The 27705-nt window shown below is 50.3% G+C and overlaps 1 protein-coding gene across 1 annotated transcript; it reads right to left on the bottom strand.

Annotated features, from left to right (window-relative positions):
• LOC139400154 (neurobeachin-like protein 1) lies at positions 1-24900 on the bottom strand (the record flags this gene model as incomplete). Its single annotated transcript, XM_071145183.1, has 6 exons — positions 1-86; positions 2513-2595; positions 5212-5339; positions 6425-6506; positions 16250-16411; positions 24809-24900. Coding segments are annotated over 6 exons (633 nt in total), but the record flags the coding sequence as incomplete, so codon positions are not given.
• Between the last annotated feature and the right edge of the window lie 2805 nt (positions 24901-27705).

Genomic DNA, 27705 nt, shown 5'->3' with positions numbered 1-27705 from the left:
CTGTCCCCCTGCCACGATGGCTCCAAACAGGTGTAACAGACAGCATTTCAGACTGTCCTTAAGGTGTTCACTCTCCTGGAAGCACTCTGAAACACACACACACAGTCAGTGGATATGGAACACTGTGGGTGTTTTGTTAACTATGCAAATATAACACCCACAACATGAGGCCAGTCTGGTCTGGTGCTGAGAGAACGGCCTCTTGAATGGCTCCATCTCAGTCTGGTCTGGTGTTGAGAGAACGGCCTCTTGAATGGCTCCATCTCAGTCTGGTCTGGTGCTGAGAGAATGGCCTCTTGAATGGCTCCATCTCAGTCTGGTCTGGTGTTGAGAGAACGGCCTCTTGAATGGCTCCATCTCAGTCTGGTCTGGTGTTGAGAGAACGGCCTCTTGAATAGCTGCCTGTCTCGCTCATACAAACAGTACATTCATTCATTCACTCACATGCACACAGTCGCACACGCGTCACATACACACACACACACATGCCCACAGACACACAGTCTCTATCATGTTCCCTTGGGGCCAGTCTTTTCAGTCATACATTAACTCATCTGTCAACACATCCCAGTGAGGAGCAGCAGCAGCATGGCCTCCCAGGTCAGCACCGTTCCCTCTACAGGCCAACCCCAGACAGTAGCAAACCAATCCCAGAGGGATAAAGCTAGGTCAGAATCAATGATCCCAGACAAGACAGATGGTCCCCCACTCACCTGGTCCCCCACACACACACACACACACCTCGTCCCCCACATAACACCCCCCCCCCCCCCCCCCCCACCCCCCCACACACAAACCTCATTCCCCCCCCCCCCCACACCCCCCCCCCCCCCACACACACACACACCTCGCCCCCCCCCCCCCCCCACACACACACCTCGTCCCACACACACACACCTCGTCCCCCACACACACACACACCTTGTCCCCCACACACACACCTCGTCCCCCACACACCTCGTCCCCCACACACACACACACACCTCGTCCCCCACACACACACACACACCTCGTCCCCCACACACACACACACCTTGTCCCCCACACACACACCTCGTCCCCCACACACCTCGTCCCCCACACACACACACACACCTCGTCCCCCACACACACACACACACCTCGTCCCCCACACACACACACCTCGTCCCCCACACACACACACACACACACCTCGTCCCCCACACACACACACCTCGTCCCCCACACACACACACCTCGTCCCCCACACACACACACCTCGTCCCCCACACACACACTTCGTCACCCTCTCCATTTCTTCCACACACTATTCCTCACTTCCTCTACTGTACCATTCATATCCTCTCGGAGCCTCCCACACTTCACACACAGGCATGCGCTAACACACACGCGTGCACGCACACGGTGGCAGGTTGCTGGAGTGGCCTTGAGGCAACTGGATGGAGCTAAAGAGTTCTCTCTGTGGTGTTGACAGAAACCACAGACACAAAGAGAGGCTGTTTGTTCCAAGATGGCCGCTGTCGCCAGAGGCCCAGACAGCCACCGTTCACTACCAGGCTGATCTGGACAGCCTGGCAAATAGACTAAGGAGAGGACACAAAGACTGGATTCTTCTGGGATAGAGTGAGAGGACTGAAAGAGTCAGAGGTATGAGGAAGAATAGAGTGAAGAAGGAAAGACAGAGTGGAGAGTGAGAGTAGAGCTCTGAGGGGAGGCTGTTCCTAAACTGGAAGGAGGAAAGAGAGTGGAGCTCTGAGGGGAGGCGGTTCCTAAGCTGGGAGAGGAAAGAGAGTGGAGCTCTGACAGGAGGCTGTTCCTAAACTGGAAGAGGAAAGAGAGTGGAGCTCTGAGGGGAGGCTGTTCCTAAGCTGGGAGAGGAAAGAGAGTGGAGCTCTGAGGGGAGGCTGTTCCTAAACTGGGAGAGGAAAGAGAGTGGAGCTCTGAGGGGAGGCTGTTCCTAAACTGGGAGAGGAAAGAGAGTGGAGCTCTGACAGGAGGCTGTTCCTAAACTGGAAGAGGAAAGAGAGTGGAGCTCTGAGGGAAGGCTGTTCCTAAGCTGGGAGAGGAAAGAGAGTGGAGCTCTGAGGGGAGGCTGTTCCTAAGCTGGGAGAGGAAAGAGAGTGGAGCTCTGAGGGGAGGCTGTTCCTAAGCTGGGAGAGGAAAGAGAGTGGAGGTCTGAGGGGAGGCTGTTCCTAAACTGGAAGAGGAAAGAGAGTGGAGCTCTGACAGGAGGCTGTTCCTAAGCTGGGAGAGGAAAGAGAGTGGAGCTCTGAGGGGAGGCTGTTCCTAAGCTGGGAGAGGAAAGAGAGTGGAGCTCCGAGGGGAGGCTGTTCCTAAGCTGGGAGAGGAAAGCAGGGAAGTGTGATCTGTTTTCTCTAGAGAGACCTTTTCATTGAGTAGAACATGGCTTCCTCATTCACTACTGCTAATGACCACACTGCGTTTCCCCCCACTGAACGACCCCGCTAGAGAGGATAACTGGGTTGTGTTCATTAAGGACAAAACGTCTTGAAAAATAAATCAAACTCACGGTAGAAGAAGGGGACAAACTCCACGGTGAGAGGAGCTGCTTTGTGTTTCTGTCTGCTCTTCTCCACTGTACTCCGCTGGTCCCTGGAGACGACAGGCAAAACACACGGTCAGAAAAAGACCCCCTGTCCAAACTCTGTCTGTGTGTCTGTGAGCAGGAACACTGCTGGGAGGGTTTAGCACAGGATTAGAACCAACACTACTTGGATTGATTTGGGATATGTTTTGGCACTTTGGGGAAAAAAATACTTGTATACTAATTAGGTAAACCAAGCCGAGCTGTACTGTGAAGAAACAACAACATCCAAGCCAGCACATTACGATTGCAGTGTTTTCAGAAGTGTAACAGTAGAATTGACCATGGTGGAATAAGTACATAATGATGATAGATCCTAAGAGCGTTGTATCTAGTGCTTCAGTACCCACGAGAGCCCCGGTGCTGACAGAGCCCCGGTGGTTAATGCATGCTTGACCCTGCTCCTCCAGTACCCAGAGCCCTTCCTCTTATTGTGCTTCTACACCTGCATTGCTTGCTGTTTGGGGTTTTAGGCTGGGTTTCTGTACAGCACTTTGAGATATCAGCTGATGTACGAAGGGCTATATAAATAAATTTGATTTGATTTGATATTTCCCTGAGAAAAAGTGTGCAGTATTTATTAAATTATATACATTATTATGGGTCGTCCTCCACTTACTGTGGATCTACTACAGTTCCATCTATTATTATGAGTCGTCCTCCCCTTACTGTGGATCTACTACAGTTCCATCTATTATTATGAGTAGTCCTCCACTTACTGTGGATCTACTATTCTACTATCTTCTGTTGAATCTGACAATTAATCTTAATGGTTGTACAGTCGTCTCAAATAAAACTGTGAAGGACCTCGGCGTTACTCTGGACCCTGATCTCTCTTTTGAAGAACATATCAAGACCATTTCAAGGACAGCTTTTTTCCATCTACGTAACATTGCAAAAATCAGAAACTTTCTGTCCAAAAATGATGCAGAATTAATCCATGCTTTTGTCACTTCCAGGTTAGACTACTGCAATGCTCTACTTTCCGGCTACCCGGATAAAGCACTAAATAAACTTCAGTTAGTGCTAAATACGGCTGCTAGAATCCTGACTAGAACCAAAAAATTTGATCATATTACTCCAGTGCTAGCCTCTCTACACTGGCTTCCTGTCAAAGCAAGGGCTGATTTCAAGGTTTTACTGCTAACCTACAAAGCATTACATGGGCTTGCTCCTACCTATCTCTCTGATTTGGTCCTGCCGTACATACCTACACGTACGCTACGGTCACAAGACGCAGGCCTCCTAATTGTCCCTAGAATTTTTAAGCAAACAGCTGGAGGCAGGGCTTTCTCCTATAGAGCTCCATTTTTATGGAACGGTCTGCCTACCCATGTCAGAGACGCAAACTCGGTCTCAACCTTTAAGTCTCTACTGAAGACTCATCTCTTCAGTGGGTCATATGATTGAGTGTAGTCTGGCCCAGGAGTGGGAGGGTGAACGGAAAGGCTCTGGAGCAACGAACCGCCCTTGCTGTCTCTGCCTGGCCGGTTCCCCTCTTTCCACTGGGATTCTCTGCCTCTAACCCTATTACAGGGGCTGAGTCACTGGCTTTACTGGGGCTCTCTCATGCCGTCCCTGGAGGGGGTGCGTCACCTGAGTGGGTTGAGTCACTGATGTGGTCATCCTGTCTGGGTTGGCGCCCCCCCCCCTTGGGTTGTGCCGTGGCGGAGGTCTTTGTGGGCTATACTCAGCCTTGTCTCAGGATGGTAAGTTGGTGGTTGAAGATATCCCTCTAGTGTTGTGGGGGCTGTGCTTTGGCAAAGTGGGTGGGGTTATATCCTTCCTGTTTGGCCCTGTCCGGGGGTGTCCTCGGATGGGGCCACAGTGTCTCCTGACCCCTCCTGTCTCAGCCTCCAGTATTTATGCTGCAGTAGTTTATGTGTCGGGGGGCTAGGGTCAGTTTGTTATATCTGGAGTACTTTTCCTGTCCTATTCGGTGTCCTGTGTGAATCTAAGTGTGCGTTCTCTAATTCTCTCCTTCTCTCTTTCTCTCTCTCGGAGGACCTGAGCCCTAGGACCATGCCCCAGGGCTACCTGACATGATGACTCCTTGCTGTCCCCAGTCCACCTGGCTGTGCTGCTGCTCCAGTTTCAACTGACCTGAGCCATAGGACCATGCCCCAGGAATACCTGACATGATGACTCCTTGCTGTCCCCAGTCCACCTGACTGTGCTGCTGCTCCAGTTTCAACTATTCTGCCTTATTATAATTCGACCATGCTGGTCATTTATGAACATTTGAACATCTTGACCATGTTTTGTTATAATCTCCACCCGGCACAGCCAGAAGAGGACTGGCCACCCCACATAGCCTGGTTCCTCTCTAGGTTTCTTCCTAGGTTTTGGCCTTTCTAGGGAGTTTTTCCTAGCCACCGTGCTTCTACACCTGCATTGCTTGCTGTTTGGGGTTTTAGGCTGGGTTTCTGTACAGCACTTTGAGATATCAGCTGATGTACGAAGGGCTATATAAATAAATTTGATTTGATTTACTACAGTTCCATCTATTATTATGAGCTGTCCTCCACTTACTGTGGATCTACTACAGTTCCATCTATTATTATGATTCGTCCTCCACTTAAATCAAATAAGCAAACTCTGCTAGAGTTAGCGACTTAGTGTACCCGCAGGTGCGATGTCTCCAGTTCCGGTAGGGGTCGTACAGGCTCTCGCAGAAGGCCAGAGAGTGGCGGACAAACTCCTCGGCCTGAGTCTGGTCCACCATCTCCTTCTCCTTGGTCTTACTCTTCAGCTGTAGGAGAGAGCATGGTGAGGCTAGAAGACACACACACAGGAATGTGTAATCTCACGGGAATGTACCTACTTAATCATTGTGACATGCTAAAAAATAAACGTAATCATTGTGACATGCTAAAAAATCAAGTAATCATTGTGACATGCTAAAAAAATGTTTTGTTCAAATCTGTTTTGAAACAGACTAGCACAAATGCGCGCACACACACACACATCCCTATAACTAATCATTGTGACTGGGTAAAAATACTTCATTTTGTGCAGGTTGGTTTTTAAACTTGTTTTCAAAAGAAAACAGAGTCAGGAAGGCGATGATAGGGGGAGAGGAGGGTGGATAAAGTGAGAGAAGAGGGTGGATAAAGTGAGAGAAGAGGGTGGATAAAGTGAGAGAAGAGGGTGGATAAAGTGAGAGAAGAGGGTGGATAAAGTGAGAGAAGAGGGTAGATAAAGGGAGAGAAGAGGGTAGATAAAGGGAGAGAAGAGGGTGGATAAAGGGAGAGAAGAGGGTGGATAAAGGGAGAGAAGAGGGTGGATAAAGGGAGAGAAGAGGGTGGATAAAGGGAGAGAAGAGGGTGGATAAAGGGCGAGAAGAGTGTGGATAAAGGGAGAGAAGAGGGTGGATAAAGGGAGAGAAGAGGGTGGATAAAGGGAGAGAAGAGGGTGGATAAAGGGAGAGAAGAGGGTGGATAAAGGGAGAGAAGAGGGTGGATAAAGGGAGAGAAGAGGGTGGATAAAGGGAGAGAAGAGGGTGAATAAAGGGAGAGAAGAGGGTGGATAAAGGGAGAGAAGAGGGTGGATAAAGGGAGAGAAGAGGGTGGATAAAGGGAGAGAAGAGGGTGGATAAAGGGAGAGAAGAGGGTGGATAAAGGGAGAGAAGAGGGTGGATAAAGGGGGAGAAGAGGGTGGATAAAGGGGGAGAAGAGGGTGGATAAAGGGGGAGAAGAGGGTGGATAAAGGGGGAGAAGAGGGTGGATAAAGGGGGAGAAGAGGGTGGATAAAGGGGGAGAAGAGGGTGGATAAAGGGGGAGAAGAGGGTGGATAAGGGGGGATAGGAGGGTGGAGAAAGGGGGAAAGGAATCAGACCTGCTGGATGTAGAGCGTTGTCATGGTAATGACATGGTTGATGTAGGAGCAGGTGCCTATCTCCTCCACATTGGACAGGTTCCTGCAGGGAGAAAGTCATAGCCTGTTAAAGTAGTGACAGGTTCCAACACACAGACACAGAGAGACCGAGAGACATGAGAGAGAGTCATGTCTGTTATAGTAGGGACAGGTTCCAACAGAGAGAGAGTCATGTCTGTTATAGTAGGGACAGATTCCAACAGAGAGAGAGTCATGTCTGTTATAGTAGGGACAGGTTCCAACAGAGAGAGAGTCATGTCTGTTATAGTAGGGACAAGTTCCAACAGAGAGAGAGAGTCATGTCTGTTATAGTAGGGACAGGTTCCAACAGAGAGAGAGAGTCATGTCTGTTATAGTAGGGACAGGTTCCAACAGAGAGAGAGTCATGTCTGTTATAGTAGGGACAGGTTCCAACAGAGAGAGAGTCATGTCTGTTATAGTAGGCACAGGTTCCAACAGAGAGAGAGTCATGTCTGTTATAGTAGGCACAGGTTCCAACAGAGAGAGAGTCATGTCTGTTATAGTAGGGACAGGTTCCAACAGAGAGAGAGTCATGTCTGTTATAGTAGGGACAGGTTCCAACAGAGAGAGAGTCATGTCTGTTATAGTAGGGACAGGTTCCAACAGAGAGTCATGTCTGTTATAGTAGGGACAGGTTCCAACAGAGAGAGAGTCATGTCTGTTATAGTAGGGACAGGTTCCAACAGAGAGAGAGTCATGTCTGTTATAGTAGGGACAGGTTCCAACAGAGAGAGAATCATGTCTGTTATAGTAGGAACAGGTTCCAACAGAGAGAGAGTCATGTCTGTTATAGTAGGGACAGGTTCCAACAGAGAGAGAGTCATGTCTGTTATAGTAGGGACAGGTTCCAACAGAGAGAGAGTCATGTCTGTTATAGTAGGGACAGGTTCCAACAGAGAGAGAGTCATGTCTGTTATAGTAGGGACAGGTTCCAACAGAGAGAGAGTCATGTCTGTTATAGTAGGGACAGGTTCCAACAGAGAGAGAGTCATGTCTGTTATAGTAGGGACAAGTTCCAACAGAGAGAGAGAGTCATGTCTGTTATAGTAGGGACAGGTTCCAACAGAGAGAGAGAGTCATGTCTGTTATAGTAGGGACAGGTTCCAACAGAGAGAGAGTCATGTCTGTTATAGTAGGGACAGGTTCCAACAGAGAGAGAGTCATGTCTGTTATAGTAGGCACAGGTTCCAACAGAGAGAGAGTCATGTCTGTTATAGTAGGCACAGGTTCCAACAGAGAGAGAGTCATGTCTGTTATAGTAGGGACAGGTTCCAACAGAGAGAGAGTCATGTCTGTTATAGTAGGGACAGGTTCCAACAGAGAGAGAGTCATGTCTGTTATAGTAGGGACAGGTTCCAACAGAGAGTCATGTCTGTTATAGTAGGGACAGGTTCCAACAGAGAGAGAGTCATGTCTGTTATAGTAGGGACAGGTTCCAACAGAGAGAGAGTCATGTCTGTTATAGTAGGGACAGGTTCCAACAGAGAGAGAATCATGTCTGTTATAGTAGGAACAGGTTCCAACAGAGAGAGAGTCATGTCTGTTATAGTAGGGACAGGTTCCAACAGAGAGAGTCATGTCTGTTAAAGTAGGGACAGGTTCCAACAGAGAGAGACATGTCTGTTAAAGTAGGGACAGGTTCCAACAGAGAGAGAGAGTAATGTCTGTTAAAGTAGGGACAGGTTCCAACAGAGAGAGAGTCATGTCTGTTAAAGTAGGGACAGGTTCCAACAGAGAGAGAGAGTCATGTCTGTTAAAGTAGGGACAGGTTCCAACAGAGAGAGAGAGTCATGTCTGTTAAAGTAGGGACAGGTTCCAACAGAGAGAGAGAGTCATGTCTGTTAAAGTAGGGACAGGTTCCAACAGAGAGAGAGAGTCATGTCTGTTATAGTAGGGACAGGTTCCAACAGAGAGCCATGTCTGTTATAGTAGGGGCAGGTTCCAACAGAGAGTCATGTCTGTTATAGTAGGGACAGGTTCCAACAGAGAGAGAGAGTCATGTCTGTTATAGTAGGGACAGGTTCCAACAGAGAGAGTCATGTCTGTTAAAGTAGGGACAGGTTCCAACAGAGAGAGAGAGTCATGTCTGTTAAAGTAGGGACAGGTTCCAACAGAGAGAGAGAGTCATGTCTGTTAAAGTAGGGACAGGTTCCAACAGAGAGAGAGAGTCATGTCTGTTATAGTAGGGACAGGTTCCAACAGAGAGTCATGTCTGTTATAGTAGGGACAGGTTCCAACAGAGAGTCATGTCTGTTATAGTAGGGGCAGGTTCCAACAGAGAGAGAGAGTCATGTCTGTTATAGTAGGGACAGGTTCCAACAGAGAGTCATGTCTGTTATAGTAGGGACAGGTTCCAACAGAGAGAGAGAGTCATGTCTGTTATAGTAGGGACAGGTTCCAACAGAGAGTCATGTCTGTTATAGTAGGGACAGGTTCCAACAGAGAGAGAGATTCATGTCTATTATAGTAGGGACAGGTTCCAACAGAGAGTCATGTCTGTTATAGTAGGGACAGGTTCCAACAGAGAGTCATGTCTGTTATAGTAGGGACAGGTTCCAACAGAGAGTCATGTCTGTTATAGTAGGGACAGGTTCCAACAGAGAGAGTCATGTCTGTTATAGTAGGGACAGGTTCCGACAGAGAGAGTCATGTCTGTTATAGTAGGGACATGTTCCAACAGAGAGAGTCATGTCTGTTATAGTAGGGACAGGTTCCAACAGAGAGAGAGTCATGTCTGTTATAGTAGGGACAGGTTCCAACAGAGAGAGAGTCATGTCTGTTATAGTAGGGACAGGTTCCAACAGAGAGAGAGTCATGTCTGTTATAGTAGGGACAAGTTCCAACAGAGAGAGAGAGTCATGTCTGTTATAGTAGGGACAGGTTCCAACAGAGAGAGAGAGTCATGTCTGTTATAGTAGGGACAGGTTCCAACAGAGAGAGAGTCATGTCTGTTATAGTAGGGACAGGTTCCAACAGAGAGAGAGTCATGTCTGTTATAGTAGGCACAGGTTCCAACAGAGAGAGAGTCATGTCTGTTATAGTAGGCACAGGTTCCAACAGAGAGAGAGTCATGTCTGTTATAGTAGGGACAGGTTCCAACAGAGAGAGAGTCATGTCTGTTATAGTAGGGACAGGTTCCAACAGAGAGAGAGTCATGTCTGTTATAGTAGGGACAGGTTCCAACAGAGAGTCATGTCTGTTATAGTAGGGACAGGTTCCAACAGAGAGAGAGTCATGTCTGTTATAGTAGGGACAGGTTCCAACAGAGAGAGAGTCATGTCTGTTATAGTAGGGACAGGTTCCAACAGAGAGAGAATCATGTCTGTTATAGTAGGAACAGGTTCCAACAGAGAGAGAGTCATGTCTGTTATAGTAGGGACAGGTTCCAACAGAGAGAGTCATGTCTGTTAAAGTAGGGACAGGTTCCAACAGAGAGAGAGAGTAATGTCTGTTAAAGTAGGGACAGGTTCCAACAGAGAGAGAGTCATGTCTGTTAAAGTAGGGACAGGTTCCAACAGAGAGAGAGAGTCATGTCTGTTAAAGTAGGGACAGGTTCCAACAGAGAGAGAGAGTCATGTCTGTTAAAGTAGGGACAGGTTCCAACAGAGAGAGAGAGTCATGTCTGTTAAAGTAGGGACAGGTTCCAACAGAGAGAGAGAGTCATGTCTGTTTTGTAGGGACAGGTTCCAACAGAGAGCCATGTCTGTTATAGTAGGGGCAGGTTCCAACAGAGAGTCATGTCTGTTATAGTAGGGACAGGTTCCAACAGAGAGAGAGAGAGTCATGTCTGTTATAGTAGGGACAGGTTCCAACAGAGAGAGTCATGTCTGTTAAAGTAGGGACAGGTTCCAACAGAGAGAGAGAGTCATGTCTGTTAAAGTAGGGACAGGTTCCAACAGAGAGAGAGAGTCATGTCTGTTAAAGTAGGGACAGGTTCCAACAGAGAGAGAGAGTCATGTCTGTTATAGTAGGGACAGGTTCCAACAGAGAGTCATGTCTGTTATAGTAGGGACAGGTTCCAACAGAGAGTCATGTCTGTTATAGTAGGCGCAGGTTCCAACAGAGAGAGAGAGTCATGTCTGTTATAGTAGGGACAGGTTCCAACAGAGAGTCATGTCTGTTATAGTAGGGACAGGTTCCAACAGAGAGAGAGAGTCATGTCTGTTATAGTAGGGACAGGTTCCAACAGAGAGTCATGTCTGTTATAGTAGGGACAGGTTCCAACAGAGAGAGAGATTCATGTCTATTATAGTAGGGACAGGTTCCAACAGAGAGTCATGTCTGTTACAGTAGGGACAGGTTCCAACAGAGAGTCATGTCTGTTATAGTAGGGACAGGTTCCAACAGAGAGTCATGTCTGTTATAGTAGGGAAAGGTTTCAACAGAGAGTCATGTCTGTTATAGTAGGGACAGGTTCCAACAGAGAGAGTCATGTCTGTTATAGTAGGGACAGGTTCCGACAGAGAGAGTCATGTCTGTTATAGTAGGGACATGTTCCAACAGAGAGAGTCATGTCTGTTATAGTAGGGACAGGTTCCAACAGAGCGTCATGTCTGTTATAGTAGGGACAGGTTCCAACAGAGAGTCATGTCTGTTATAGTAGGGACAGGTTCCAACAGAGAGAGAGTCATGTCTGTTATAGTAGGGACAGGTTCCAACAGAGAGAGAGTCATGTCTGTTATAGTAGGGACAGGTTCCAACAGAGAGAGAATCATGTCTGTTATAGTAGGAACAGGTTCCAACAGAGAGAGAGTCATGTCTGTTATAGTAGGGACAGGTTCCAACAGAGAGAGTCATGTCTGTTAAAGTAGGGACAGGTTCCAACAGAGAGAGAGAGTAATGTCTGTTAAAGTAGGGACAGGTTCCAACAGAGAGAGAGTCATGTCTGTTAAAGTAGGGACAGGTTCCAACAGAGAGAGAGAGTCATGTCTGTTAAAGTAGGGACAGGTTCCAACAGAGAGAGAGAGTCATGTCTGTTAAAGTAGGGACAGGTTCCAACAGAGAGAGAGAGTCATGTCTGTTAAAGTAGGGACAGGTTCCAACAGAGAGAGAGAGTCATGTCTGTTATAGTAGGGACAGGTTCCAACAGAGAGCCATGTCTGTTATAGTAGGGGCAGGTTCCAACAGAGAGTCATGTCTGTTATAGTAGGGACAGGTTCCAACAGAGAGAGAGAGAGTCATGTCTGTTATAGTAGGGACAGGTTCCAACAGAGAGAGTCATGTCTGTTAAAGTAGGGACAGGTTCCAACAGAGAGAGAGAGTCATGTCTGTTAAAGTAGGGACAGGTTCCAACAGAGAGAGAGAGTCATGTCTGTTAAAGTAGGGACAGGTTCCAACAGAGAGAGAGAGTCATGTCTGTTATAGTAGGGACAGGTTCCAACAGAGAGTCATGTCTGTTATAGTAGGGACAGGTTCCAACAGAGAGTCATGTCTGTTATAGTAGGGGCAGGTTCCAACAGAGAGAGAGAGTCATGTCTGTTATAGTAGGGACAGGTTCCAACAGAGAGTCATGTCTGTTATAGTAGGGACAGGTTCCAACAGAGAGAGAGAGTCATGTCTGTTATAGTAGGGACAGGTTCCAACAGAGAGTCATGTCTGTTATAGTAGGGACAGGTTCCAACAGAGAGAGAGATTCATGTCTATTATAGTAGGGACAGGTTCCAACAGAGAGTCATGTCTGTTACAGTAGGGACAGGTTCCAACAGAGAGTCATGTCTGTTATAGTAGGGACAGGTTCCAACAGAGAGTCATGTCTGTTATAGTAGGGAAAGGTTTCAGAGAGTCATGTCTGTTATAGTAGGGACAGGTTCCAACAGAGAGAGTCATGTCTGTTATAGTAGGGACAGGTTCCGACAGAGAGAGTCATGTCTGTTATAGTAGGGACATGTTCCAACAGAGAGAGTCATGTCTGTTATAGTAGGGACAGGTTCCAACAGAGCGTCATGTCTGTTATAGTAGGGACAGGTTCCAACAGAGAGAGAGTCATGTCTGTTATAGTAGGGACAGGTTCCAACAGAGTGTCATGTCTGTTATAGTAGGGACAGGTTCCAACAGAGAGAGAGTCATGTCTGTTATAGTAGGGACAGGTTCCAACAGAGAGAGAGAGTCATGTCTGTTATAGTAGGGACAGGTTCCAACAGAGAGAGAGAGAGTCATGTCTGTTATAGTAGGGACAGGTTCCAACAGAGCGTCATGTCTGTTATAGTAGGGACAGGTTCCAACAGAGAGAGAGTCATGTCTGTTATAGTAGGGACAGGTTCCAACAGAGAGAGAGAGTCATGTCTGTTATAGTAGGGACAGGTTCCAACAGAGAGAGAGAGAGTCATGTCTGTTATAGTAGGGACAGGTTCCAACAGAGAGAGAGTCATGTCTGTTATAGTAGGGACAGGTTCCAACAGAGCGTCATGTCTGTTATAGTAGTGACAGGTTCCAACAGAGAGAGAGTCATGTCTGTTATAGTAGGGACAGGTTCCAACAGAGAGAGAGTCATGTCTGTTATAGTAGTGACAGGTTCCAACAGAGAGAGTCATGTCTGTTATAGTAGGGACAGGTTCCAACAGAGAGAGTCATGTCTGTTATAGTAGGGACAGGTTCCAACACAGAGAGTCATGTCTGTTATAGTAGTGACAGGTTCCAACAGAGAGAGAGAGTCATGTCTGTTATAGTAGGGACAGGTTCCAACACAGAGAGAGAGTCATGTCTGTTATAGTAGGGACAGGTTCCAACACAGAGAGTCATGTCTGTTATAGTAGGGACAGGTTCCAACACAGAGAGTCATGTCTGTTATAGTAGGGACAGGTTCCAACACAGAGAGATAGTCATGTCTGTTATAGTAGGGACAGGTTCCAACACAGAGAGTCATGTCTGTTATAGTAGGGACAGGTTCCAACACAGAGAGTCATGTCTGTTATAGTAGGGACAGGTTCCAACAGAGAGAGAGAGTCATGTCTGTTATAGTAGGGACAGGTTCCAACAGAGAGAGAGTCATGTCTGTTATAGTAGGGACAGGTTCCAACACAGAGAGTCATGTCTGTTATAGTAGGGACAGGTTCCAACACAGAGAGTCATGTCTGTTATAGTAGGGACAGGTTCCAACAGAGATAGAGTCATGTCTGTTATAGTAGGGACAGGTTCCAACACAGAGAGTCATGTCTGTTATAGTAGGGACAGGTTCCAACACAGAGAGTCATGTCTGTTATAGTAGGGACAGATTCCAACACAGAGTCATGTCTGTTATAGTAGGGACAGGTTCCAACACAGAGAGTCATGTCTGTTATAGTAGGGACAGGTTCCAACACAGAGAGTCATGTCTGTTATAGTAGGGACAGGTTCCAACAGAGAGAGTCATGTCTGTTATAGTAGGGACAGGTTCCAACACAGAGAGAGAGTCATGTCTGTTATAGTAGGGACAGGTTCCAACACAGAGAGTCATGTCTGTTATAGTAGGGACAGGTTCCAACACAGAGAGTCATGTCTGTTATAGTAGTGACAGGTTCCAACAGAGAGAGAGAGTCATGTCTGTTATAGTAGGGACAGGTTCCAACACAGAGAGAGAGTCATGTCTGTTATAGTAGGGACAGGTTCCAACACAGAGAGATAGTCATGTCTGTTATAGTAGGGACAGGTTCCAACACAGAGAGTCATGTCTGTTATAGTAGGGACAGGTTCCAACAGAGATAGAGTCATGTCTGTTATAGTAGGGACAGGTTCCAACACAGAGAGTCATGTCTGTTATAGTAGGGACAGGTTCCAACACAGAGAGTCATGTCTGTTATAGTAGGGACAGATTCCAACACAGAGTCATGTCTGTTATAGTAGGGACAGGTTCCAACACAGAGAGTCATGTCTGTTATAGTAGGGACAGGTTCCAACAGAGAGAGAGTCATGTCTGTTATAGTAGGGACAGGTTCCAACAGAGAGAGAGTCATGTCTGTTATAGTAGGGACAGGTTCCAACAGAGAGAGAGAGTCATGTCTGTTAAAGTAGGGACAGGTTCCAACAGAGAGAGAGAGTCATGTCTGTTATAGTAGGGACAGGTTCCAACAGAGAGAGTCATGTCTGTTATAGTAGGGACAGGTTCCAACACAGAGAGTCATGTCTGTTATAGTAGGGACAGGTTCCAACAGAGAGAGAGAGTCATGTCTGTTATAGTAGGGACAGGTTCCAACACAGAGTCATGTCTGTTATAGTAGGGACAGGTTCCAACACAGAGAGTCATGTCTGTTATAGTAGGGACAGGTTCCAACACAGAGAGTCATGTCTGTTATAGTAGGGGCAGGTTCCAACAGAGAGAGAGAGAGTCATGTCTGTTATAGTAGGGACAGGTTCCAACAGAGAGAGAGAGTCATGTCTGTTATAGTAGGGACAGGTTCCAACAGAGAGAGAGAGAGTCATGTCTGTTATAGTAGGGACAGGTTCCAACACAGAGTCATGTCTGTTATAGTAGGGACAGGTTCCAACAGAGAGAGAGAGAGTCATGTCTGTTATAGTAGGGACAGGTTCCAACACAGAGTCATGTCTGTTATAGTAGGGACAGGTTCCAACACAGAGTCATGTCTGTTATAGTAGGGACAGGTTCCAACACAGAGAGTCATGTCTGTTATAGTAGGGACAGGTTCCAACAGAGAGAGTCATGTCTGTTATAGTAGGGACAGGACCAATGAGTAGCCAGCTACATTTGACAATTAGAAATAACTATTGATTTTCTGGTTCATTAAGAAAACTAAACTAAAATGTGTGTTTTTGGTGGTTGAGGTAATTAAACCAAGCCCATTTCAAGGTTCTTTCTAAAATAAAATAAAAAGACAAGTCATTTCTGAGCATGATGGTAAGATAGCTGGCTAACTCATTGATCCTGCTTTGTTGTATATCCCTCAGGGTCATGTTCATGACAGCACCATATAGAGGACACAGCCAGGGAGACACTTGTTTTCACCTTCCGTTGCAAAATCCTGTGTTACGTGCCCTACTGAACCGCCTACCTTCTGCTGGAAGACCCTTTAAAACCAGGGGCACTAAGACCTGTCAACCTAGGCTAGAGGGGTTCCTATCAATAGACATTACCTAGAAGAGGTCCAACCCACAGAACTAGAAATTATTCAAACTCCATGGTCCAATCACACACTCACCACCATAATATGGACAGACTGGACCGGTCAACCAGGTCTAGGTAGGTGGAGGGAGGGGCCAGACTACAGGACCGGTACAACCAGGTCTAGGTAGGTGGAGGGAGGGGCCAGACCACTGGACCGGTACAACCAGGTCTAGGTAGGTGGAGGGAGGGGCCAGACTACTGGACCGGTACAACCAGGTCTTGGTAGGTGGAGGGAGGGGCCAGACTACTGGACCGGTACAACCAGGTCTAGGTAGGTGGAGGAGGGGACAGACTACTGGACCAGTACAACTAGGTCTTGGTAGGTGGAGGGAGGGGCCAGACTACTAGACCGGTACAACTAGGTCTAGGTAGGTGGAGGGAGGGGCCAGACTACTGGACCAGTACAACCAGGTCTTGGTAGGTGGAGGGAGGGGCCAGACTACTAGACCGGTACAACTAGGTCTTGGTAGGTGGAGGGAGGGGCCAGACTACTGGACCGGTACAACCAGGTCTAGGTATGGGAGGGAGGGGCCAGACTACTGGACCGGTACAACCAGGTCTAGGTATGGGAGGGAGGGGCCAGACTACTGGACCGGTACAACCAGGTCTAGGTAGGTGGAGGGAGGGGCCAGACCACTGCTTCTGGTCCTACAGAAACACCACGGACCAACCTGCAGATGACGATAAGGAACTTGACCAGCAGGAGGGCCAGGTTCTGCTGCTCCTGCTCCAGCCCGTCCGAGGCCTTCTGGACACACTGGAGCAGCTGGTGCCGCAACACCTGCAGGATGTTGTCTGGCAGCAGGGTCATCACTGGAGGCACCTCCTCCAACCTGGGGAGGGAGAGAGAGAGAAAGGGGTGAAATAAAGGGAACACCAAAACATGCTCAACTCTCACCTGCGTGTCACACACATCTGCACAAATATTATGCAAGCAAGCGCACGCACACACAAATACTATGCAAGCGCACGCACGCACACACAAATACTATGCAAGCGCACGCACGCACACACACACATATTATGCAAGCGCACGCACACACACACGCACACACACAAATACTATGCAAGCGCACGCACGCACACACACAAATACTATGCAAGCGCACGCACGCACACACACAAATATTATGCAAGCGCACGCACGCACGCACGCACACACACAAATACTATGCAAGCGCACGCACGCACACACACAAATACTATGCAAGCGCACGCACGCACACACACAAATATTATGCAAGCGCACGCACGCACACACACAAATATTATGCAAGCGCACGCACGCACACACACAAATATTATGCAAGCGCACGCACGCACACACACAAATACTATGCAAGCGCACGCACGCACACACACAAATATTATGCAAGCGCACGCACGCACACACACAAATATTATGCAAGCGCACGCACGCACACACACAAATATTATGCAAGCGCACGCACGCACACACACAAATACTATGCAAGCGCACGCACGCACACACACAAATATTATGCAAGCGCACGCACGCACACACACAAATATTATGCAAGCGCACGCACGCACACACACAAATACTATGCAAGCGCACGCACGCACGCACGCACACACACAAATACTATGCAAGCGCACGCACGCACACACACAAATATTATGCAAGCAAGGAAGCACACACATAAATACTATGCAAGCAAACACACACACACCCCCTGCCATCCAGGACGTTTCTACCAGGCCCTAAAAGTTGTCAAAGACTCCAGTCACCCAAGTCAGACTGTTCTCTCTGCTACCGCATGGCAAGCTGTACCGATGCACCAAGCGCGCGCACACACACACAAACCCACACACCACACACCACACACCACACACACAAACTTCTAAGGCCTTCAGGTACATTATGTAGACAGAGGTCATCAGAGAGGAATGGGCCGGTCTCTGTCCCTCTCTGTAGACAGAGGTCATCAGAGAGGAATGGGCCTGTCTCTGTCCCTCTCTGTAGACAGAGGTCATCAGAGAGGAATGGGCCTGTCTCTGTCCAACTCTGTAGACAGAGTTCATCAGAGAGAAATGGGTTCTTCCTCTAACCGGACCAAGCAGAGCCCAGATGAGCATTCTCAAATCGGGGTAGGGGCGTATCGCTGGGAAAAGCAGGACAGCTGTGGCAGAGGGGGGAGGTGGAGTGGGAAAGAGAGGGAGGTGGAGTGGGAAAGAGAGGGAGGGGGGAGGTGGAGTGGGAAAGGGAGGGAGGGGGGAGATGGAGTGGGAAAGAGAGGGAGGGGGGAGGTGGAGTGGGAAAGAGAGGGAGAGGGGAGGCGGAGTGGGAAAGAGAGGGAGAGGGGAGGTGGAGTGGGAAAGAGAGGGAGAGGGGAGGTGGAGTGGGAAAGAGAGGGAGGTGGAGGAGAGGGAGGTGGAGTGGGAAAGAGAGGGAGAGGGGGAGGTGGAGTGGGAAAGAGGGAGAGGGAAAAGAGAGAGAGAGGGGGAGGGGAAGTGGGAAAAGAGAGGGAGAGGTGGAGTGGGAAAAGAGAGGGAGAGGTGGAGTGGGAAAGAGAGAGGGAGAGGTGGAGTGGGAAAGAGAGAGGGAGAGGTGGAGTGGGAAAGAGAGAGGGAGAGGTGGAGTGGGAAAGAGAGAGGGAGAGGTGGAGTGGGAAAGAGAGAGGGAGAGGTGGAGTGGGAAAGAGAGAGGGAGAGGTGGAGTGGGAAAGAGAGAGGGAGAGGTGGAGTGGGAAAGAGAGAGGGAGAGGTGGAGTGGGAAAGAGAGAGGGAGAGGTGGAGTGGGAAAGAGAGAGGGAGAGGTGGAGTGGGAAAGAGAGAGGGAGAGGTGGAGTGGGAAAGAGAGAGGGGAGGTGGAGTGGGAAAGAGAGAGGGGAGGTGGAGTGGGAAAGAGAGAGGGGAGGTGGAGTGGGAAAGAGAGAGGGGAGGTGGAGTGGGAAAGAGAGGGAGAGGTGGAGTGGGAAAGAGAGGGAGAGGTAGAGTGGGAAAAGAGAGGGAGAGGTGGAGTGGGAAAAGAGAGGGAGATGTGGAGTGGGAAAAGAGAGGGAGAGGTGGAGTGGGAAAGAGAGAGGGGAGGGGGAGTGGGAAAGAGAGGGAGAGGTGGAGTGGGAAAGAGAGAGAGGGGGAGGTGGAGTGGGAAAGAGGGAGAGGGGGAGGTGGAGTGGGAAAGAGGGAGAGGTGGAGTGGGAAAGAGGGAGAGGGGGAGGTGGAGGGGGAAAGAGGGAGAGGGGGAGGTGGAGTGGGAAAGAGGGAGAGGGGGAGGTGGAGTGGGAAAGAGAGGGAGAGGGGGAGGTGGAGTGGGAAAGAGGGAGAGGGAAAGAGAGGAGAGGGGGAGTGGGAAAGAGAGGGAGAGGGGGAGTGGGAAAGAGGGAGAGGGGGAGTGGGAAAGAGAGGGAGGGGGAGGTGGAGTGGGAAAGAGAGGGAGGGGGAGGTGGAGTGGGAAAGAGAGGGAGGGGGAGGTGGAGTGGGAAAGAGAGGGAGGGGGAGGTGGAGTGGGAAAGAAAGGGAGGGGGAGGTGGAGTGGGAAAGAGGGAGAGGGGGAGGTGGAGTGGGAAAGAGAGGGAGAGGGGGAGGTGGAGTGGGAAAGAGGGAGAGGGAAAGAGAGGAGAGGGGGAGTGGGAAAGAGAGGGAGAGGGGGAGTGGGAAAGAGGGAGAGGGGGAGTGGGAAAGAGAGGGAGGGGGAGGTGGAGTGGGAAAGAGAGGGAGGGGGAGGTGGAGTGGGAAAGAGAGGGAGGGGGAGGTGGAGTGGGAAAGAGAGGGAGGGGGAGGTGGAGTGGGAAAGAGGGAGAGGAAGGTGGAGTGGGAAAGAGGGAGAGGGGGAGGTGGAGAGGGGGAGGTGGAGTGGGAGAGAGAGCGAGAGGGGGAGGTGGAGTGGGGGAGGTGGAGTGGGAGAGAGAGGGAGAGGGGGAGGTGGAGAGAGAGGGAGAGATGGACTGGGAGAGAGAGGGAGAGGTGGACTGGGAGAGAGAGGGAGAGGTGGACTGGGAGAGAGAGGGAGAGGTGGACTGGGAGAGAGAGGGAGAGGTGGACTGGGAGAGAGAGGGAGAGGTGGAGTGGGAGAGAGAGGGAGAGGTGGACTGGGAGAGAGAGGGAGAGGTGGACTGGGAGAGAGAGGGAGAGGTGGACTGGGAGAGAGAGGGAGAGGTGGACTGGGAGAGAGAGGGAGAGGTGGACTGGGAGAGAGAGGGAGAGGTGGACTGGGAGAGAGAGGGAGAGGTGGACTGGGAGAGAGAGGGAGAGGTGGACTGGGAGAGAGAGGGAGAGGTGGACTGGGAGAGAGAGGGAGAGGTGGACTGGGAGAGAGAGGGAGAGGTGGAGGGAGAGAGAGGGAGAAGTGGAGTGGGAGAGAGAGGGAGAAGTGGAGTGGGAGAGAGAGGGAGAGATGGAGTGGGAGAGAGAGGGAGAGGTGGAGTGGGAGAGAGAGGGAGAGGTGGAGTGGGAGATAGAGGGAGAGGGGGAGTGGGAAAGAGAGGGAGGGGGAGGTGGAGTGGGAAAGAGAGGGAGAGAGGGAGGTGGAGTGGGAAAGAGAGGGAGGTGGAGTGGGAAAGAGAGGGAGAGGGGGAGGTGGAGTGGGAAAGAGAGGGGAGGTGGAGGTGGAGTGGGAAAGAGAGGGAGGTGGAGTGGGAAAGAGAGGGAGAGAGGGAGGTGGAGTGGGAAAGAGAGGGAGGTGGAGTGGGAAAGAGAGGGAGAGGGGGAGGTGGAGTGGGAAAGAGAGGGAGAGGTGGAGTGGGAAAGAGGGAGAGGGAAAAGAGAGGGAGAGGTGGAGTGGGAAAAGAGAGGGAGAGGTGGAGTGGGAAAGAGAGGGAGAGGTGGAGTGGGAAAGAGAGGGAGAGGTGGAGTGGGAAAGAGAGGGAGAGGTAGAGTGGGAAAGAGAGGGAGAGGTGGAGTGGGAAAGAGAGAGGGAGAGGTGGAGTGGGAAAGAGAGAGGGAGAGGTGGAGTGGGAAAGAGAGAGGGAGAGGTGGAGTGGGAAAGAGAGAGGGAGAGGTGGAGTGGGAAAGAGAGAGGGAGAGGTGGAGTGGGAAAGAGAGAGGGAGAGGTGGAGTGGGAAAGAGAGAGGGAGAGGTGGAGTGGGAAAGAGAGAGGGAGAGGTGGAGTGGGAAAGAGAGAGGGAGAGGTGGAGTGGGAAAGAGAGAGGGAGAGGTGGAGTGGGAAAGAGAGAGGGGAGGTGGAGTGGGAAAGAGAGAGGGGAGGTGGAGTGGGAAAGAGAGAGGGGAGGTGGAGTGGGAAAGAGAGAGGGGAGGTGGAGTGGGAAAGAGAGAGGGGAGGTGGAGTGGGAAAGAGAGAGGGGAGGTGGAGTGGGAAAGAGAGAGGGGAGGTGGAGTGGGAAAGAGGGAGAGGGGGAGGTGGAGTGGGAAAGAGGGAGAGGGGGAGGTGGAGTGGGAAAGAGGGAGAGGGGGAGGTGGAGTGGGAAAGAGGGAGAGGGGGAGGTGGAGTGGGAAAGAGGGAGAGGGGGAGGTGGAGTGGGAAAGAGAGGGAGAGGGGGAGGTGGAGTGGGAAAGAGAGGGAGAGGGGGAGGTGGAGTGGGAAAGAGGGAGAGGGAAAGAGAGGGAGAGGGGGAGTGGAAAAGAGAGGGAGAGGGGGAGTGGGAAAGAGGGAGAGGGGGAGTGGGAAAGAGAGGGAGGGGGAGGTGGAGTGGGAAAGAGAGGGAGGGGGAGGTGGAGTGGGAAAGAGAGGGAGGGGGAGGTGGAGTGGGAAAGAAAGGGAGGAGGAGGTGGAGTGGGAAAGAGGGAGAGGAAGGTGGAGTGGGAAAGAGGGAGAGGGGGAGGTGGAGAGGGGGAGGTGGAGTGGGAGAGAGAGCGAGAGGGGGAGGTGGAGTGGGGGAGGTGGAGTGGGAGAGAGAGGGAGAGGGGGAGGTGGAGTGGGAGAGAGAGGGAGAGGTGGACTGGGAGAGAGAGGGAGAGATGGACTGGGAGAGAGAGGGAGAGATGGACTGGGAGAGAGAGGGAGAGGTGGACTGGGAGAGAGAGGGAGAGGTGGAGTGGGAGAGAGAGGGAGAGGTGGAGTGGGAGAGAGAGGGAGAGGTGGAGTGGGAGAGAGAGGTGGAGTGGGAGAGAGAGGGAGAGGGGGAGGTGGAGTGGGGGAGAGAGAGAGAGAGAGAGGGGGGGGAGGTGGAGTGGGAGAGAGAGGTGGAGTGGGAGAGAGAGAGAGAGGGGGGAGGTGGAGTGGGAGAGAGAGAGAGAGAGGGGGGTGGTGGAGTGGGAGAGAGAGGGGGGGAGAGGGGGAGAGAGAGAGGGGGAGAGGTGGAGGTGGAGGTGGAGTGGGAGAGAGAGGGGAGGTGGAGGTGGAGTGGGAAAGAGAGGGGAGGTGGAGGTGGAGTGGGAAAGAGAGAAGGGAGAGAAAGAGGCACGGCAACGAACCGACAAACGACCGTACTGGCGGATCTAATGGAAAGTAATCTGTTTCCCCTTGCTCCACACTTCACTCTCTCCAGTCCCACACACACAGACCACACAGCCTTACGTAACCATCTGACAGGACTGACTGGGCATTTCACTGGTCATGTGACCAGACCACAGCTGGAAGAGCAGAGGAGCACATCACCTCTCACTCGCTCTGTCTCTCTATACTGCATGTGCTTCTTCTCCCTGAACGCTCTCAAACAATGGATGCAGCCGTGCAAACATACAGACATGCACAGAACCTTCACACCAACACAGATTCCAGAGCTGGTTATGGAAACACAACACAGATTCCAGAGCTGGTTATGTCACCCCAACACAGATTCCAGAGCTGGTTATGTCACCCCAACACAGATTCCAGAGCTGGTTATGGAACCCCAACACAGATTCCAGAGCTGGTTATGTAACACCAACACAGATTACAGAGCTGGTTATGTCACACCAACACAGATTCCAGAGCTGGTTATGTAAACACAACACAGATTACAGAGCTGGTTATGTAACACCAACACAGATTCCAGAGCTGGTTATGGAAACACAACACAGATTCCAGAGCTGGTTATGTAACACCAACACAGATTCCAGAGCTGGTTATGTCACACCAACACAGATTCCAGAGCTGGTTATGGAAACACAACACAGATTACAGAGCTGGTTATGTAACACCAACACAGATTCCAGAGCTGGTTATGGAACCCCAACACAGATTCCAGAGCTGGTTATGTAACACCAACACAGATTCCAGAGCTGGTTATGGAACCCCAACACAGATTCCAGAGCTGGTTATGGAACCCCAACACAGATTCCAGAGCTGGTTATGTAACCCCAACACAGATTCCAGAGCTGGTTATGGAACCCCAACACAGATTCCAGAGCTGGTTATGGAAACACAACACAGATTCCAGAGCTGGTTATGTAACACCAACACAGATTCCAGAGCTGGTTATGTCACCCCAACACAGATTCCAGAGCTGGTTATGTAACCCCAACACAGATTCCAGAGCTGGTTATGTCACCCCAACACAGATTCCAGAGCTGGTTATGTCACCCCAACACAGATTCCAGAGCTGGTTATGGAACCCCAACACAGATTCCAGAGCTGGTTATGTCACCCCAACACAGATTCCAGAGCTGGTTATGTCACCCCAACACAGATTCCAGAGCTGGTTATGGAACCCTATAGTCTATTTCTGTATCTTGCGTTTTGAAAATGCGTCCCCGTTTATGACCCTAAAGACAGGCTACATTTGCACAGCGATGGGGGGCGCTTGCCTGTGTGCGCGGAGGCCGCAAGCTACTTTTTAGGGGTCATGGGTCAAAACATTTGAAAAGCAATGAGCTAGAGAACAGATGGTTGATTTGCTGTACAGCTAGAGGACCGGGTGCAGCACAAACATCCAGAATATGAACGGTTTACGTTGCAACGGGGCATCAAGCAACAGCCACCATAGACCTACTGCTCTTTTGGTTTGTCCCAAATCGCTTGGAATTAAACATCAACTTATAAAGCCTGCAATTGGAATCCATTGTTAAAATGTATTATTGCAAAATCAAAATGTGTTATTGATAAAATAATGAAAAGGGCTGTCTGAGGGCCTCAATAAATAGACAAGTATTTGTAGTTGAACAAGTCGTTTCCTGATTAGATGGTTTATGTTTTTTACTTGACATGACTTGCTCTTAGAACGCACGACTTGGACTGACTCGAGACCCGGCCCGTTCTACTTGGACTGACTCGAGACTCGACCCGTTCTACTTGGACTGACTCGAGACTCGACCCGTTCTACTTGGACTGACTCGAGACCCGACCCGTTCTACTTGGACTGACTCGAGACTCGACCCGTTCTACTTGGACTGACTCGAGACTCGCCCCGTTCTACTTGGACTGACTGGAGGCTCGACCCGTTCTACTTGGACTGACTGGAGAATCGACCCGTTCTACTTGGACTGACTGGAGACTCGACCCGTTCTACTTGGACTGACTGGAGACTCGACCCGTTCTACTTGGACTGACTCGAGACTCGACCCGTTCTACTTGGACTGACTCGAGACTCGACCCGTTCTACTTGGACTGACTCGAGACTCGACCCGTTCTACTTGGAATGACTCGAGAATCGACCCGTTCTACTTGGACTGACTGGAGAATCGACCCGTTCTACTTGGATTTACTGGAGAATCGACCCGTTCTACTTGGATTGACTAGAGACTCGACCCGTTCTACTTGGACTGACTGGAGACTCGGCCCGTTCTACTTGGACTGACTCGAGACTCGACCCGTTTTACTTGGATTGACTCGAGACTCGACCCGTTCTACTTGGATTGACTAGACTCGACCCGTTCTACTTGGATTGACTAGAGACTCGACCCGTTCTACTTGGATTGACTAGACTCGACCCGTTCTACTTGGATTGACTAGACTCGACCCGTTCTACTTGGATTGACTCGAGACTCGACCCGTTCTACTTGGATTGACTAGAGACTCGGCCCGTTCTACTTGGACTGACTCGAGACTCTACCCGTTCTACTTGGATTGACTAGAGACTTGACCCGTTTTACTTGGATTGACTAGACTCGACCCGTTCTACTTGGATTGACTAGACTCGACCCGTTCTACTTGGATTGACTAGACTCGACCCGTTCTACTTGGATTGACTAGAGACTCGACCCGTTCTACTTGGCTTGACTAGACTCGACCCGTTCTACTTGGATTGACTTGAGACTCGACCCGTTCTACTTGGATTGACTAGAGACTCGACCCGTTCTACCTGGGACTTGACTTGAGACTTGGACCTTGTGACTTGCTTGTGACTCAAATAATAGTGACTTGGTCCCACCTCTGGGGCTATGCTTACCTGGAGGGTGGCTTCTCAAAGTCCACATCTAGACATCTCTCATAGGAGCCAATGAAGATCTCCAGCCACAGCTTCAGGTAGTCTGGGTCCCTCTGTCACAGAGAGGAATGGGAGGACGGAATGAAGGAGGAGAGGGAGAAGAGAGGGTGAGGAGAAGGAGGAGAGGGGGAAGAGAGGGTGAGGAGAAGGAGGAGAGGGGTAAGAGAGGGTGAGGAGAAGGAGGAGAGGGGTAAGAGAGGGTGAGGAGAAGGATGAGAGGGGGAAGAGAGGGTGAGGAGAAGGATGAGAGGGGGAAGAGAGGGTGAGGAGAAGGATGAGAGGGGGAAGAGAGGGTGAGGAGAAGGATGAGAGGGGGAAGAGAGGGTGAGGAGAAGGATGAGAGGGGGAAGAGAGGGTGAGGAGAAGGATGAGAGGGGGAAGAGAGGGTGAGGAGAAGGAGGAGAGGGGGAAGAGAGGGTGAGGAAGAGGAGGAGAGGAGAGGGGGAAGAGAGAGTGAGGAAGAGGAGGAGAGGGGGAAGAGAGAGTGAGGAAGAGGAAGAGAGGGGAGAGAGGGTGAGGAAGAGAAGGAGAGGGAAAGAGGGTGAGGAAGAGAGGGAGAAGAGGAGGGTGAGGTGAAGAGGAGGAGAGGGAGAAGGAAATAAAAACATGTTAGTGGTTGTCATGTGAGAATAGAGAGATAATGATTCCACTAACTGTAGTATGTCAGGAGGGGCAGATTACAGTGAACTCAGGTGTGTGTGTGTGTGTGTGTGTGTGACAGAGAGAGAGAGAAATGAGGAGTGCACCTGTCTGCCTGAAAAACAGGCATCGCTACATTCTCTACTCCCGAGGGGAGTCACGAGCAGCTGCCGTTTAGACATTTCCTACATTCCTGGGAACAATGCAGAGAGCCAGAGGACAGCAGCACTGTTCAGACAGACAGACAGCACATCACCCTCCCACTCTGAGAATGCCAGTCATCTCCACACCCTGGCTAGCCTAAGCTCCATATCTGCCCAGGGTGAGGAGGTAGAGAGGGGGGGGTAGAGAGGGAGGTAGGGCAGGGGAGTTCCAAGGCTTGCCTGACTGACACTGATTCAGGTCAAGGGGGACTGATATGAGAAAAGGCCCAGAGTATTATTGTGGAACCAGTAGGAGTGGCAGGAATGAATACTGCTGTGTTAGACTAAGTGTTGTTCAATAAGGCAGTAGGCTATATTGTTTGGTGGGGCAGTACAGTGCTTAGTAGCATTTGTTTGACAAAGCAGTGTTTCTACACTCCTGGGGTGTAGGCTATTCACTAGAAATCAACTGGAAGCAAACGGACCAAAACCAAGAGGGATTACCAGAACTTGTCCAATAAGAAACGTTGGTTTTCGTTGCCAAACGTGTTGCTACGGTGTGCACTAATGAATAAATACACCCCTGGCATGTGCCTGCTTAGTCCGTCAGAGTGTAACACCCGTTTAAGGACAAAACCCACCAGACTGATGGTCGGTCTGCACGATACATGGTGTTCATTCGTTTGCTGTCGCCGCGGTGTGTTGTAGTGAACACCCACCGATGGCGACTGACAGACGTCATTTTAGCCCTTTTCCTCATGTAGAATCGGTTTGCAAATTACGGACGACCCTCTGTTCAGGGGTGCTAACTACTCTTGTCTGGCAGACATTCAACCATCCTACCAGTCTGTCCCTGCCTTTCGTCGATTTTCAAGTGACACTTTTGATGAAGGGGTTTTCTGACGACGCCCGAAGTTCAGTTACATGTAAATGACCATATTTCTTACATCTAGCCAATACTATTCAGGGCCCTATAAATGTGCAGTAAGGTTGGTTATGACACTAGAGCAGGGCAGGACAAGTCCAGGAAAGCCTCAGCCTGCTGCGTGTCACAGTGGGAATGGTCCAGAACACGAAAGAATTCCAAAAGTGAGGTCATCAGATCAGCAAGTGACTTGACGGAGAGTTTGAGAGGGACTTGGATACAGAGTTCAGTACAAGTGTCGGTCTGTGTATACTGGAATCAACAAGGTTGTACAGCGAAAACATATGACGATCTTGTTCATTCCACTCTCAGTGTGTGTGTTCCCTCCCCTTGACTGTGTGAGCCAGAGCAGGTTTGGGCACTAGCCTCAGGGAGTGTGTGTGAGTGGTTAGAGAGAATGCCCTCTTTCACTGGGCAGCCAGGGAGTACAGATGTCCACTGAGGGCTCAGGGCTGAGACAGGGAGGGCAGGGAGGGGAGAGCAGAGAGGGACACACCCTGGGCCTGCTTGCTGTGGCACCACTGCTGACCCAACACCAAGGAACACTGGCCGGATTAATTCAGATCAGATGAGCTCAACATCTGGGTAGCAACCTATTAGTAATATCTCTGAAACGATCTGACAAACTTTAATGACTGATGACGTATTTCCTATTTGTGTGTTTTCTTATGGTCAGCTGGTTTGAGGGGGTGGGTAATCTGGGTTTCCTGTGCCCAACATGTGACCATCCATCCTGATATTAAGACTCAGGGAGGGGGTGGTCATGATAACACATGACCCCATGGGATCTTCCCAACAGGGTGAATTGTGGGTTGTTATTAGTCAGCTGGTTTGGCAGGGGGTTAGACTATAACTTTCGTTGTACCAAGCATGTGACCATTCCTCATGAAATCATGACGACCCCCCCCTCACTGAATCTTAATAACACATGACCCGGTAGGACCTCACTAGCCTGAGCCGACAAGGTTATCAACATCAATCTTCCCTCAAGGAGATGCCATCCAGAGGAGATGCCATCCAGAGATGCCGCCATCCAGAGGAGATGCCATCCAGAGGAGATGCCATCCAGAGGAGAAGAGAGCATTACGAATGAGTTATATCGCTTCCTTTATGACCGACCCGGCACTGCCCTCCTCACCCTACCAGAAGGG

Source organism: Oncorhynchus clarkii, unplaced genomic scaffold (genome assembly GCF_045791955.1).
Source record: "Oncorhynchus clarkii lewisi isolate Uvic-CL-2024 unplaced genomic scaffold, UVic_Ocla_1.0 unplaced_contig_8859_pilon_pilon, whole genome shotgun sequence".
Lineage (NCBI taxonomy): Eukaryota > Metazoa > Chordata > Actinopteri > Salmoniformes > Salmonidae > Oncorhynchus > Oncorhynchus clarkii.
This window is presented reverse-complemented; position numbering and strand designations above follow the sequence as displayed.